At 53.9% G+C, this 13,217-nt stretch overlaps 1 protein-coding gene and 1 long non-coding RNA gene across 3 annotated transcripts in view; both read right to left on the bottom strand.

The window, feature by feature from the left end:
• The window catches only part of LOC108539477 (uncharacterized), a 3,030-nt gene extending 934 nt beyond the window's left edge, over positions 1 to 2,096 (bottom strand). For both annotated transcript variants that reach the window (XR_001888384.1, XR_001888385.1), the window contains exons 1-2: positions 1,996 to 2,096; positions 175 to 273 (exon numbers count right to left, since the gene is read on the bottom strand). This is a non-coding gene — a long non-coding RNA (uncharacterized LOC108539477). The remainder of the gene's footprint in view (positions 1 to 174; positions 274 to 1,995) is intronic.
• BCAS4 (breast carcinoma amplified sequence 4) overlaps positions 1 to 13,217 on the bottom strand; it is a 90,907-nt gene that overhangs the window by 26,774 nt on the left and 50,916 nt on the right. Inside the window, exon 5 of the mRNA XM_017888129.1 lies at positions 12,751 to 12,885. Within this exon, the coding sequence (XP_017743618.1) occupies positions 12,751 to 12,885 (135 nt within the window). The remainder of the gene's footprint in view (positions 1 to 12,750; positions 12,886 to 13,217) is intronic.

The raw sequence follows: 13,217 nt of genomic DNA, 5'->3' as shown, positions 1-13,217 counted from the left end.
ACNCCCCCCCAGTGCACAAAACACCCCCAGTGCACAAAACATTCCCCAGTGCACAAACACCTCCCAGTGCACAAAACACCTCCCAGCGTACAAACACCCCCCAGTGCACAAAACACCCCCCAGTGCACAAAATATCCCCCAGTGCACAAAATGGTCCCCACAGTAAAGAATGACCTGGCCCCAAATGTCCACAGTGCTGAGGTTGAGAGCCCTGGTCTGCATCCTTGCTCTTGATTATTTCCCTCCAAACGCTTTAGGAACTGGATCTGCAATCTTAGGGGCGAATGGGGTTTGCATTATGATATGAGGAGCTGCGAGGGGCAGAGTTTCTCTATGATGAGTGACCCTGAAGGTGACATTCCGATTAGAAAGGAGGGTGTTGGGCTGGGCGTGGTGACTCACGCCTGTAATCCCAACACTTTGGGAGGCCAAGGCAGGCGGATCACAAGGTCAGGAGTTTGAGACCAGTCTGACCTACACGGTTAAACCCCACCTCTACTAAAAACACAAAAAATTAGCCAGATGTGGTGGCATGTGCCTGTAGTCCCAGCTACTCAGGAGGCTGAGGCAGGAGAATCGCTTGAACCCAGGAGGCAGAGGTTGCCGTGAGCCAAGATTGCACCACTGCACTCCAGCCTGGGCAACAGAGTGAGTCTCTGTCTCAAAAAACAATTAAATAAATAAAAAATAAAGAAAGGGGGGTGTTGGCTGGACGAGGTGGTTTACACCTGTAATCCCTTTGGGAGACCAAGGCAGGCAGATAACTTAAAGTCAGGAGTTCGAGACCAGCCTGGCCAACATGGCGAAACCCTGTCTTTACTAAAAATACAAAAATTAGCCAGGCGTGGTGGCAGGTGCCTGTAATCCCAGCTACTTGGGAGGCTGAGGCAGGAGAATTGCATGAACCCGGGAGGCAGAGGTTGCAGTGAGCTGAGATCGCACCATTACACTCCAGCCTGGGTGACAGAGCGAGAGTCCATCTCAAAGAAACAAAAGGAAAGGAGATGTTGTTGACTGCATCCATTAACACTTCATATAAGACTGAGAAAACATCATCTGTTTGGCTCAAAAAGTAGAAAGTAGGAGTGCCAGGGATCCCACCAACTGCCTCCCTTGGCACTGCACCCAGAACCCCTTTTGAGAAGTGAACCCAGGCCAGCCGTGGGCCCTGGCACCTCTCACATCCGTGATGATGCCCCCCACTGAGGAGACTCAAATGCCAGGCTGGGCGGGGAGAGGTGGGTACCCACCCACGGGTTCACGTTCTGGGTCCTCTGGGCGCTGCCCGATCACTGCAGATCATTGCCAAGGCCCAGATGCAGGCCCCTGAACCAAGGGCCCTGAGGAGATTTATTTGAGCCTCTCAGATCTGTTTTCAAAATCAGTTGATTTCAGAGAAAATCTGCATCCGCTCTTTCAAAATGTGCAAGGCCTCGGCCAGGTGCGGTGGCTCACGCCTGTAATCCCAGCACTTTGGGAAACCAGGGTGGACGGATCACTTGGGGTCAGGAGTTCAAGACTGGCCTGGCCAACATGGCGAACCCTCATCTCTACTAAAATTACAAATATTAGCCAGTCGTGGTGGCAGCCACCTGTAGTCTCAGCTACTCGGGAGGCTGAGGCAGAAGAACTGCTTGAGCCTGGGAGGAAGAGGCTGTAGTGAGCTACGATTGTACCACTGCACTCCAGCCTGGGCAGCAGAGTGAAACCATTAAAAAAAAACAAAAACAAAAACAAAACACAAAAAGCGCAAGCCCTGGCCACTCTGGCCACTCTGGTCTCTGTTCCAGGCTTCAGGCTGCAGCTGAGGGCCCTGCCTCCCCTGCTGGTCACAGCCCCAGCCTGGCCTCTCTGCATCACTCAGGGCCTTGCCTGGTCTCAGTGAGTGTTTGAATTTTGATTCCTGGGATGTGAAGAATGTGGGACTCTGGAACCAAATGGGCCAGGCCCTGGCTTCGTTAAAATGTTCTAACTTCTGATCCTCGGTTTCCTCACCTGAGGAGTGGGGATGGAGACAGTTACTCTGTACCAGGTGGCCTGGGGATGAACCAAGTAGGGCAGTTTAAGTGCTGCTTGTGGCGGCCCAAAGACGAGCCCAGAACACTCCAGCAGCATCAGAACTCTCATCACCATGGTGAAGACAAGACACAGGCCCCGCCCTTGAGCAGCTCTCAGTCTAGGGGAGCAACAGGAGAAAATGCAGACAAAGCCATGTGCCAGCCAGGGAATGAACGAGGGTTTGGGTTTGGGGACGTCAGAAGAAGGCTTCCCGGGGTGGGACCGTGTGACTGGGGCTTTGAACAATAATGAGCATTGCCAGGCGCGGAGCGGGAAGGGTTTTCCAGGGAGGGGGACTGGCACATGCAAAGGCGGCAAACGATGTCCAACAACTGCAGGATGGCAGGGCTGGGCCCAGGGCACTACTGCCACAGGGGGTGCCCCTGATGGTGGTGCTGCGTTGAGAGAAGGGCATGATGAGGATCCTACCAACCAGGGCAAAGTTGGGGTGCTTCCACATAGGACCCAACAAACAGCCCCCCCCAATGAAAACTTCTTGTTGTCGGAAGGAACTTCCTCCCCTCTCATCCTCAAAATCTCAACAAGAATGAAATGCCTGAAAAACACAATTTGATTCCCAAACCAGCCTGCCAGGAACCCTCCATCCCCCTACAGCACTCCACCAAAGACCCTGAAGGAAACAAGCCTGGGAGGTCTCTGGGAGCCGTGGGGAGGGGGCTGGGGGGTAGGGGCTGGGACCCGGCGCCCCTCGGCTCTCCACAGTTGTGGTACTCATATTTGCCATCTGCTCCTGCTGCATTTTACCGCAAGGGCTGATGGGGCAGCAGGAGAAGCAGTGGCTGGTTCAGGGCCAGGAGAAGGCGCCTCACAATTTCCTCTCCCTTCTCGTTTGTGTCTTACCCAGCCTCCACCACCAGATAAAGCCGAGCCCGTTGGCCTCCTCCCCGAGTTGCCCCCTGCAGGGGGATTCTGCAGGGGAGAGGGGGTGTCCTGAGAGACCCAGCCCCTTCCTTTGCAGGGCTGGGCAGGAAGGGAGAGGAGGTGAGGGGAGGGAGCTAGGGGTCCCTGGGGGAGGGGAGCACGCTGAGCCTGGCACTGAGGACTCCTGCAGGCAGCCCAGGCAGGGCAGCTCCGCCCACGGCCTCATTACCTCCCTTTCAGCCTTGAAAATCCTCTCCAGCCTTCCAGTGCCTGGACACACCCTCTAAGAAATCTGGGAGGCAAAGCCTTCAGAACACCCACTGATGACTATTTATTGACCACCTACTATGTGCTCTACCAGGGGAAGAAACTCAAATGCACCAGCAGGCACTAAGAGTGGGCACAGCGGGCCAGATGCTGACTGGGCAGGGATGCCGCTCAGGGGCCCACTTGGACCTCTGCTTCTTCATGAGAAGCCACAGGGGCAAAGTTGGGGTGCTTCCAGATAGGGCTCAGCAAACAGCACCCCCCCAACCAAAGAAAAACTACTTGTTGTCAGAAGGAACTTCCTCCCCTCTCATCCTCAAAATCTCACATGAAATTTATTTTTTGGCAACTAACTCAAGTTAAATGTATCCATATACCACGCTGGCCAAAGAGCAAGTGCGGTTGAGGCAGAACTAGCCCAAAGATCTCAAGTCTGCAGCCCTGGCAGTTGAAGTTTCGGTCCCTGCCCTTGGGAAGCTCACAGAGGGAGGTAGGGACACACACTGACCAGCTGACCAAGGTCAAAGCTGGATCAAATCCCAGCTCTGCCAGTTACGCTGTGTGTCCCTGAGCAAGTGAACAGCCCTCTCTGAGCCTTAGGTCCTTTCTTTGTAAACTGGAATAATAGCATCTGCCTCTGGCGTTGTTATAGGAAATTGAGATGAGGCACAGAAAGCCCTTTGTATACAGTAGGGGCTCAATACAACTATTGGCTGTTAGTCATGTTGCTGTTTAGAGTTGAAGAGTTCCAGCCAGGGCTGGTGCAAAAAAGTGGAGAAGATGCCTCTCTACTCCTCCCTGGTCCCAAATGCTCCACAGTGGAGGGGACGAAGTGGTACAGGTTATCAGCCTAAAGTCCAGAGCGAGGGGTATGCTGGGTGCAGCCCACGGTACAACACAGTTTTATTTTTTGTTAGTTTTTAGAATAGAGACAGGGTCTCACTATGTTGCCCAGGCTGGTCTCAAACTCCCGGGCTCAAGTGATCCTCCTGCCTTGGCCTTCCCAAGTGCTGGGATTACAGGTGTGAGCCACTGCTCCAGCCACAACACTTTTTTCCACACAGTATTCAACAGTTACAAAAATACTGACTTTTTGACATGAGAAGATTCATTAAAAAAAACACACAAAAAAACAAAAAACCCTCCAGATGTCCAGGTTTCTCCCCCCCCATACAGGAAAACCTGGTGACCGCTGGTCACCATTTCTGCGAGGCTGGTGCCAGGCAAGCTTCACTCCTGTACATGAGGCATGGGGTCTGCAATTCGTCACAGTCCCCACCACTCCCTCCTGTCTCGTGCCCAGAAGACTCACTCACTCACTGCTGTTACCAGATCACCCTGGGGGCACTGCAATTGTGGGACTGGGTGACATCTCATACCCTGCCTGTCCTGGCTCTGCTTTGCTCCAAAGCCACCCTGGCTCCCCTCCAGCCCCTCTGCCCATCTTTCTTTCTGGGAAGGTCTCAGCAACCACGGTCTCCCCAGGCCTCTGCTGCCCTGGTGGGGGTAGGGGTGAACAGGTGGGCCAGGCAGCCCCAAGTCCCAGCCAAGCTTCCCTCCGCCAGGGCAGCACCGTTCTGTAAAGGAGTCAGGAGTTGGCCCAGTCAGCTTTGCTGTCAGCCAAAGAGCTTCCCTGGGAAGCACCACATTCTTCTCCATCAGAAAAATTAATCAAAATGACACCTCGTGAACAAGACGTTTTGGCGGCAGAAAACAAACAGTGGTTTACAACAAATTAGTGAGGCTGTTCTGTGCCTCTGGGCACGTGAGCCAGGAGGAGGGCGGCCTGGCACGGTCAGCAGGAAGCTGGCCCGGGCCAAGGGGACACCTGCTGTGGCCTCTGTGTACTTCCGAGGTCCGCAGCCCGCAGGGCTCCAGCCCCATTTCACACTTTCACTTCCGCACATGCCTGAAACCATCTCCAGATGCGAGGGGCCCTCCGCAGGCAGGCACTGGGCTCATGGTCGCCCCCTCCAGCGGGGTCTCAGGGACATTCGTCTGGAAGACCTGGGCCCCTTTCCGGAGCCTCTTTTCTTTCCTCTGATTGGACAACGGCCCTAAGACCTGGTGAGGGGAGGATTCCAGAGAGCTCAGGGCACAGCATGAGGTATTTCCAGGGGAGGAAACATTTCAAACAACCGAACCTGCAGCCTGGAGGGCACTCACGTGCCCTGCTCAGCTCTGGTGTTCAATTCCTAAGACGTCACAGACCCTGAATGCCAGCCTGAGCTCAGAGCAGAGAACGAGCCCTGGTTTCTCGCCAAGTGAAGCAAATTTGACCAAGTCACTCCCCTGCTACAAACACTTCCACGACTCCCATCGCCCTTAGAATAGTATTAAATTCCTCTGTGTGGCCTTGAGACCCTGCACAATCTGGTCCCTGCTACCTCCCAGACCTTCTCTCTCTCCACTCTGCCCTGGCTTGTGCAGGCAGCCCAGCTGGACCAGCGATTCCTCAAGCACCAAGCTTAGGTGCGTTGCAGAGATTTTACAATTGCAGTTCCCTCGGCCCAGAGCGCTCTTTCTTCTGACTCCACACCGACACTTACTCATCATCCAGCTCTCAGCTTCCATGGCCCCTCCTCAGAGGCCACTCCTGACCCCTCAGACCAGCAATCCTTTTTAATTTTTGTACATTTTATTTCGTAGAGACAGGGTGTGTCACCCAGGCTGGAGTGCAGTGGTGCAGTCTCGACTCACTGCAGCTTTGAACTCCTGGGCTCAAGCAATTCTTCCACCCCAGGTTTCCAAGTAGCTGGGACCACAGGCATGCACCACCATGCCTGGCTAAAGGGCCCCCTTTAGAAACAGCCATCTAGGCCGGGCGCGGTGGCTCAAGCCTGTAATCCCAGCACTTTGGGAGGCCGAGACGGGCGGATCACGAGGTCAGGAGATCGAGACCATCCTGGCTAACACAATGAAACCCCGTCTCTACTAAAATACAAAAAACTAGCCGGGCGAGGTGGCGGGTGCCTGTAGTCCCAGCTACTCGGGAGGCTGAGGCAGGAGAATGGCGTGAACCCGGGAGGCGGAGCTTGCAGTGAGCTGAGATCTGGCCACTACACTCCAGCCTGGGCAACAGAGCGAGACTCCGTCTCAAAAAAAAAAAAAGAAAGAAACAGCCATCTAACTGGATTTTCTGTTTTTTCTTGTTGTTTTTTGAGACAGAGTCTTGCTCTGTTGCCCAGGATGGAGTGCAGTGGTACAACTATGGCTCACTGCAGCCTTGACCTCCTGTGCTCAAGTGATCCTTCCACCTCCTGAGTAGCTGGGAATACAGGCATGCACCACCATCCCTGGCAAAGTTTGTATTTTTTTGGTAGAGATGGGGTTTCGCCATATTGCCCAGGCTGTAACTCCTGGGCTCAAGTGACCCACCCATCTAGGCCTCCCAAAGTGCTGGGATTACAGGCATGAGTCACCATGTCCCACCTGTAACTGAATTTTCTTTGAACTTGGTCATTGTCTGTATTCTTGCACCAGACACAAGCTCCCTGAAGAGATCACAGCTCTCCACCAAGGCAATATGTGATGGAAAGAAGAACGTGGATTCATATCCTGATGTCCAACTGTGTGATTCTGGGTAAGTTACTTACCTTCTCTGTGCCTCAGTGTCCTCACCTGTAAGATGGAGATAGAAATAGCACCTCCCTCGTGGGATGTTATGAGGATTGACAGGCTGAAAACAGTGCCTGGCACAGCAGGGCTGGCTCTGTCAGCTGCCCCGTGATTCCCGCTCACCGCTGAGCACTAAGTGTTGAGTCTGCCCTGGACCACTCCATTACTCACAAGCAAAGCCGGCTTTTCAGCCAGGTGTGGTGGCTCACGCCTATAATCCCAACACTATGGGAGGCCGAGGTGGGTGGATCACTTGAGGTCAGGAGTTCGAGACCAACTTGGTCAATGTGGCAAAACTCTGTATCTAGTAAAAATACAAAAATTAGCTCGGCATGGTGGTGCATACCTGTAATCCCAGCTACTTGGGAGGCTGAGGCAGGAGAATCACTTGACCCCAGGAAGCGGAGGTTGCAGTGAGCTGAGATCACACCACCGGCTGGCTTTTCAGGTGGCCAATGCTCTTCCGCTCCACGCTCGGAATCCCTCCTGAGAGTTCTGGAGCTTTTCTCCTCTGCTTTAGCGTGGGCCCTCATCATTTTCCATCAAATCCAAACTAGTTTTCTAGCAAGCAAAGCCTCTCACGAACCTGCCCATGCCAGCTCACTGACTCAGTCAGACTCTCTGAGGCTTTTCTTTTGAACTTTAAAGATATCATTTTAAGCTGGGTGTGGTGGGTCACGCCTGTAATTCCAGCACTTTGGGAGGCTGAGGTGGGCAGATCACCTGAAGTCAGGAGTTTGAGACCAGCCTGGCCAACATGGCAAAACCCTGTCTCTCACTAAAAATACAAAAATTAGCCGGGCAAACATGGCAAAACCCTGTCTCTCCCTAAAAATACAAAAATTAGCTGGGCGTGGTGTTGGGCGCATGTAATCCCAGCTACTCGGGAGGCTGAGGCAGGGGAATTGCTTGAACCCAGGAGGCAGAGGTTGCAGTGAGCTGAGATCGCACCACTGCACTCCAGCCCGGGCGACAGAGTGAGACTGTCTCAATAAAAAAAAAAAAAAAAAAAAAAAAAAAAAAAAAGAACCCAAAACAAAAAAAAGACAGACTGAACGTGACCAGATCATGCAGCCTCTTGCAGACCATGACAAGGAGTTTGGATTTTATTCTGAAGTCACTGAGAAGCCATCTCGAAACAATTCAAAATAACTTTAGGATCTCAAAAAATATTATCTTAATAACATCTAGTAAATTAGAGATGTGGTCTCCCTATGTTGTTCCCAGCTCAAGCGATCCTCCCGCCCTGGCCTCCCAAAGTGCTGGGATTATGGGTGGAAGCCACTGTGCCTGGCTGTCTCTGAGGCACAGAGAGGCTAAGAGACTTGCCCATGGTCACACAGCTAAGACATGTCACAGAAGGGCTTAGCTACAATGAAAGGGAGGTGCAATTTTTATTAAAACCTTACAATGTTATAGCGATCAATATAAAAGCATAACTGAAAACTTTTCATTTGTACAGTACAGCATGAAAATGTGGACTTTTGTACCACAAAATACATATGTCGTAGCACAGTCATGCATACATTTTGGTGGCTGGGCGCCAAGGGCCTGGGGCACAGGCTGGCTCCGTCTGTGGAGCAAATGCCTCTTTCTCAGGAGGCTCAAAGGCGGGGCTGAGAGGCCAGGCTCCAGTCGAAAAGCTGGCTGAGGGGAAACACTAGTATCCTCAGGTCACTTGCTGTACCAGACCCCTCGGGCCAGCCCAGGCTACAGGCCATGTCCACGCCGGCACCAAGTCACCTGGGCAGCGGGCAGCCTGCCCTCTCTGGGAGCTGGGCCTCTGGCGAGTGGTGTGGCTCCCCACAGGGGCAGAACCCCATGCCAGCATTCCCGTGGGGCCACCCAATATCCCTGTCTCACCTCAGCGCTCTCCACTCCATGGACCCTTTGGAGACAGCACGGGTGGGTGAGGAACAGACAGCCCAGGGGCACCACATAGCCACGTCACCCTGACCGGGGTTGGGGGAGGCCTCGGGGGAGCAGTGGGGTCCTGGGGGAGGTACCAGGAGAGAAACCAAAGCTCTCCGAGCCCGCAGCTGCCTGGGCCCCTCGGGCCTACACTGTGCATTGGAACAGGCCCCAGGAGAAGGGCTTGGTGGAGATCCAAGCCCTTGGTGGAGGCTGGAATGTCAGCCTCTGAGGGTGACGGCTGTTCAGGGTCACAGAAAGGAGGTGTCCACCCTGGGGAAGGAAGCGCTGAGGGGAACTGACTAGACACGGCACAAAATCCCAGTTTTGAAAGAATCAAGATGGAGGACACTGAGAAGGCCTGGGCGCCCTACAAGGACTCCCACCTCCCAGAGAGCAGGTCCAGGGTCAGGGAGGGCACAGAATGGGCCAACGGGGTGCAGGGCACCAGCTCTGGGCCCAAACATCACAAGTTCAAATCCCAGCTCCACCACTTTCTGCGTGGGGCAACCCTCAGTGACTCGGTTTCCTCATCCGTAAAACAGGAACAATGACCACACCCTCTTCACAGGGTGGGGTGTGAGGCGACTGCAGAGTCAGCCCCAACAGCAGCGGTGATGGTCATCATTCTGGAAGGGCCCCTCCAGCTCACACCCTGGAGCAGCCCCAGCCCTGGAGCCTTCAGGTCTGCACACGCATGCGCACACACTTGGCTGCACCGCCTCCCCCAGACAAAGCCCTTGTGGGGCCAAGAACAACACACCGGGGTTGCTGAATGACTCACCCACCCCTGGCCAGGACGCACTTCCTGGAACAAGTCACCACAGGTAGGTCTAGGGGGCTCTCCGAGGCTTAGCAAGGCCCAGTGTGGCAGAGAGGAGAGGGTGCAGGTCCCAGCATGCCCCAGCCACACCCCGGGGGGGTGCCACATCCCTGCAGCAGGGGTGGTGGGGGACCTCAGTTTCAGAGCTCCACAGGCCTGGATTCCAAACCCAGCAGTGACCCTGGATAGGTGATTCTCCGTCTCCAAGCCTCAGTCTCTGCCTCTGTAAATGGGAACACTAGCACCAACCTCATGGGGATGACTGTGCTGACTGCAAGACGTGTATTAAATGACAGGCAGGACCCACTGTTACGATACTTGGGTCCTAACAGGACATGGACAGCCAAGGTCCTTTCTGCCCCAATGTGTCTTTAAAAAAAAAAATTTTTTTTTTTAATTTTCAGAGAGAGGGCTTGTTCTATTGTCCAGGCTAGAGTGTAGTGGCATGATCAAGGTCCATTGCAGCCTCAAACTCCTAGGCTCAAGTGATCCTCCTACCTCAGCCTCCTGAGTAGCTAGGGCCACAGGTACACGCCATCACACTTGGATAATTTCTTGTAGAGATGAGGTCTTGCTTTGTTGCCCAGGCTGGTCTTGAACTCAAGCAATCCTCCCACCTTGGCCCCCCAAAGTGGTGGGATTATAGCCATGAGCTACCACATCTGGCCCCTAATGTGCTTTTATTTGTGAGACAGGGTCTCACTCTGTTACCTAGGCTGAGTGCAGTCATGCAATCTCGGCTCACCGAAACCTCCACCTCCCAGGCTGGGCTCAAGTGATCCACCCACTCAGCTTCCCGAGTAACTGAGACCACAGGCATGCGCCACCATGCCCAGCTAACTTTTCTATTTTTTGTAGAAATGGGGTTTTGCCATGTTGCCCAGTCTGGTCTCGAACTCCTGGGCTCAAGTGAACCACCTGCCTTGGCCTCCCAAAGTGCTGGTTTTATAGGCATAAGTCACCGTGCCCGGCCCCAAATGTGCTTTTAAAGCCATCAGTGGGAAAAGTCACTCAGGAATGGTCACCGTAAGTTGAGGGAGAGAACAAAGGATGCAGCTCATGACTTCATTGTCTTTGGAAAGCAAAGAGATGGAGTTTGTCTGAAGGGGGGCAATCCCAGAGGGCTTCTCACAGGAGGTGTCTTTAACCTGGGCTCTGAAAGATCAAGAGGAGTTCCTAGACCATGAAATCTTGAGAGGCCACTGTCCAGCTGTTACAAGTTTGGGCAAACCACTCATCTGGAAGCAGGCAGGTGAGTAGCACGTGCCTCAGGCAGGTACAATGAGGCCAGGAGCCTGTGACGGGAAAGCACATGCCCTATCAGGCATTTCAAGTCGCATTGTTTAAATATATCACCTGGCCAAATAGAATGAGTTGACATGGGCCAAATTCTGCCCATGGGCAGAACCCTGACACTTTCTGAATTTTCATTTCCTCACCTGTTAAATGGAGATACTATTAATACCCAGCACACAAGATGGCTGGGAAAGGTAAATGAATCACTGCATATAAAATGCCTAACGCAGAGCCTGGAACCTTGTTTGCACTCAACAAGGCCAGGCGTGGTAGCTCATGCCTGTAATCTCAGCACTTTGGGAAGTCAAGGCAGGAGGATCACTGAAGTCCAAGAGATGGAGACCAGTCTGGGCAGCAAAGCGAGCCTCTGTCTCTACAAAAATAAAAATTAGCGGCCCGGCACGGTGGCTCACGCCTGTAATCCCAGCACTTTGGGAGGCCGAGATGGGCAGATCACGAGGTCAGGAGATCCAGACCATCCTGGCTAACACGGTGAAACTCCATCTCTACTAAAATACAAAAAAAAAAAAAAAAAATTAGCCGAGCGTGGTGGCGGCCTGTAGTCCCAGCTACTCGGGAGGCTGAGGCAGGATAATGGCGTGAACCCGGGAGGCGGAGCTTGCAGTGAGCCGAGATGGCACCACTGCACTCCAGCCTGGGCAACAGAGCGAGACTCCATCTCAAAAAAAAAAAGAAAAAAAAAAATTAGCCAGGTGTGGTGGTACATGCCTGCAGCCTCAACTACTTGGGAGGCTAAGGTGGGAGGATCACTTGAGCCCAGGAGTTCCAGGCTGCGATGAGTTAGGATCATGCCTGCATTCCAGCCTGGATGACAGAGTGAGATCCTATCTCAAAAACAAAAAGCATTCACTAAATGGGCTGTTGTGATAAAGTGGAGATAAGGTGTGGACAGGCAGGAACAGTGGAGACAGGGCAGTAGAGGGGATACCTGTAGGCAGAGCCCAAGGAGCCACAAGAGGCCCCACTAGGTGACACCTTTCCTGTGAAGGGCAAGTCACCAGAAACAGGCACTCCAGGCCCTGACCTCAGACAAGTCCCCTTATCTCCTTCCCTGAGCCTCCATCTTCTCAACTATAAAATGAGGGTGATTAGCCAGGCATGGTGGCCCATGCCTGTAATCCCAGCACTTTGGGAGGCCAAGGCAGGTGGATTACTTAAATTCAGGACTTCGAGACCAGCCTGGCCAACATGGTGAAACCCCATCTCTACTAAAAATACAGAAATTAGCTGAGCATGGTGGCACGCACCTGTAATCCCAGCTACTTGGGAGGCTGAGGTAGGAGAATCACTTGAACCCGGGAGGCGAAGGTTGCAGTGAGCTGAGATCATGCCACTGCACTCCAGCCTGGGTGACAGAGCGAGACTCCATTTCCAAACAAAACAAAAAGGACACATGATCCTTCCTTCCTTGCGGGGCCATGGAGAGGATCCCAGGACGACAGAGGAGAGATGAGGAAGAGAACGGCCTTTGCAGGCCATAAACCCATCCCCCTTCCCCTGCTCCTTGAGACTGACTCCTGCCCCAGGAAGGGGAACCTGGCCAGAATTCTGGATGTCACCCTGGTCACTGTCCCTAAGTGTGCCAGGATGGGCAGGAGGACAGGAGCTGTTTCTGCTCACCACAGTAACCTCAGATGGCACTCAGCAAACAGTAGGTGCCCAATAAACGGTGGATGAGCACACAAACCATCACAGCCCGGGGCTCACAGGGGACAGAGAAAGGCTGAGGTGTCTGGCCGCCTGTACCCATTTCCTGTCTGCAGAGGTGAAATACGCCCCCTGAACCTGGCTTCCTGCGCGCTCCTCCCCACACTGGGGTCTGCAGAGGGAAGCAGGAGCAGCCCTCCCCTCACTTCTTGGGTCAGGATACTCACGTTCCTGAAGGAGGGGAGCCCTGCGGATCCCAGCCACCTCCGCAGGGCCTGCGGGAAGGCCCCATGGTCCCGCTCAGCCTGAAGCACGTCCGCTTCCAGGAAGGCGACATGGTGTCCGACCATCTTGACGAAGGCCTGAGAGACACGGAGAGGCCATGATGCCACATCTGTGCAGGCTGGAGCCCATTCCTGGCCACACTCCCTAGGACGGTGGGGACTCCAGGCCTTTCATCACTACGACCAGCCTCCCTCCAAAGGGGCTCCCCACAAGGCGGCAGGGCCTGCTTCGCTGGAGCTCTGACAACCGTCACAGCTCCCGCTGGTGGCCTCTTACCTTCTCCCCATAGGGACGCTGTTCTTAGCCTCCATTTTACAGGGGAGGGAAATCAAGGCTCAGAGAGGCTGGGTCACCTGCTCAAAGTCACGAAGCCAGGAAGTGCCGGGGCCCGGGGGGGGGGGGGGGGGGG

Source organism: Rhinopithecus bieti, unplaced genomic scaffold (genome assembly GCF_001698545.2).
Source record: "Rhinopithecus bieti isolate Rb0 unplaced genomic scaffold, ASM169854v2 scaffold_15834, whole genome shotgun sequence".
Lineage (NCBI taxonomy): Eukaryota > Metazoa > Chordata > Mammalia > Primates > Cercopithecidae > Rhinopithecus > Rhinopithecus bieti.
This window is presented reverse-complemented; position numbering and strand designations above follow the sequence as displayed.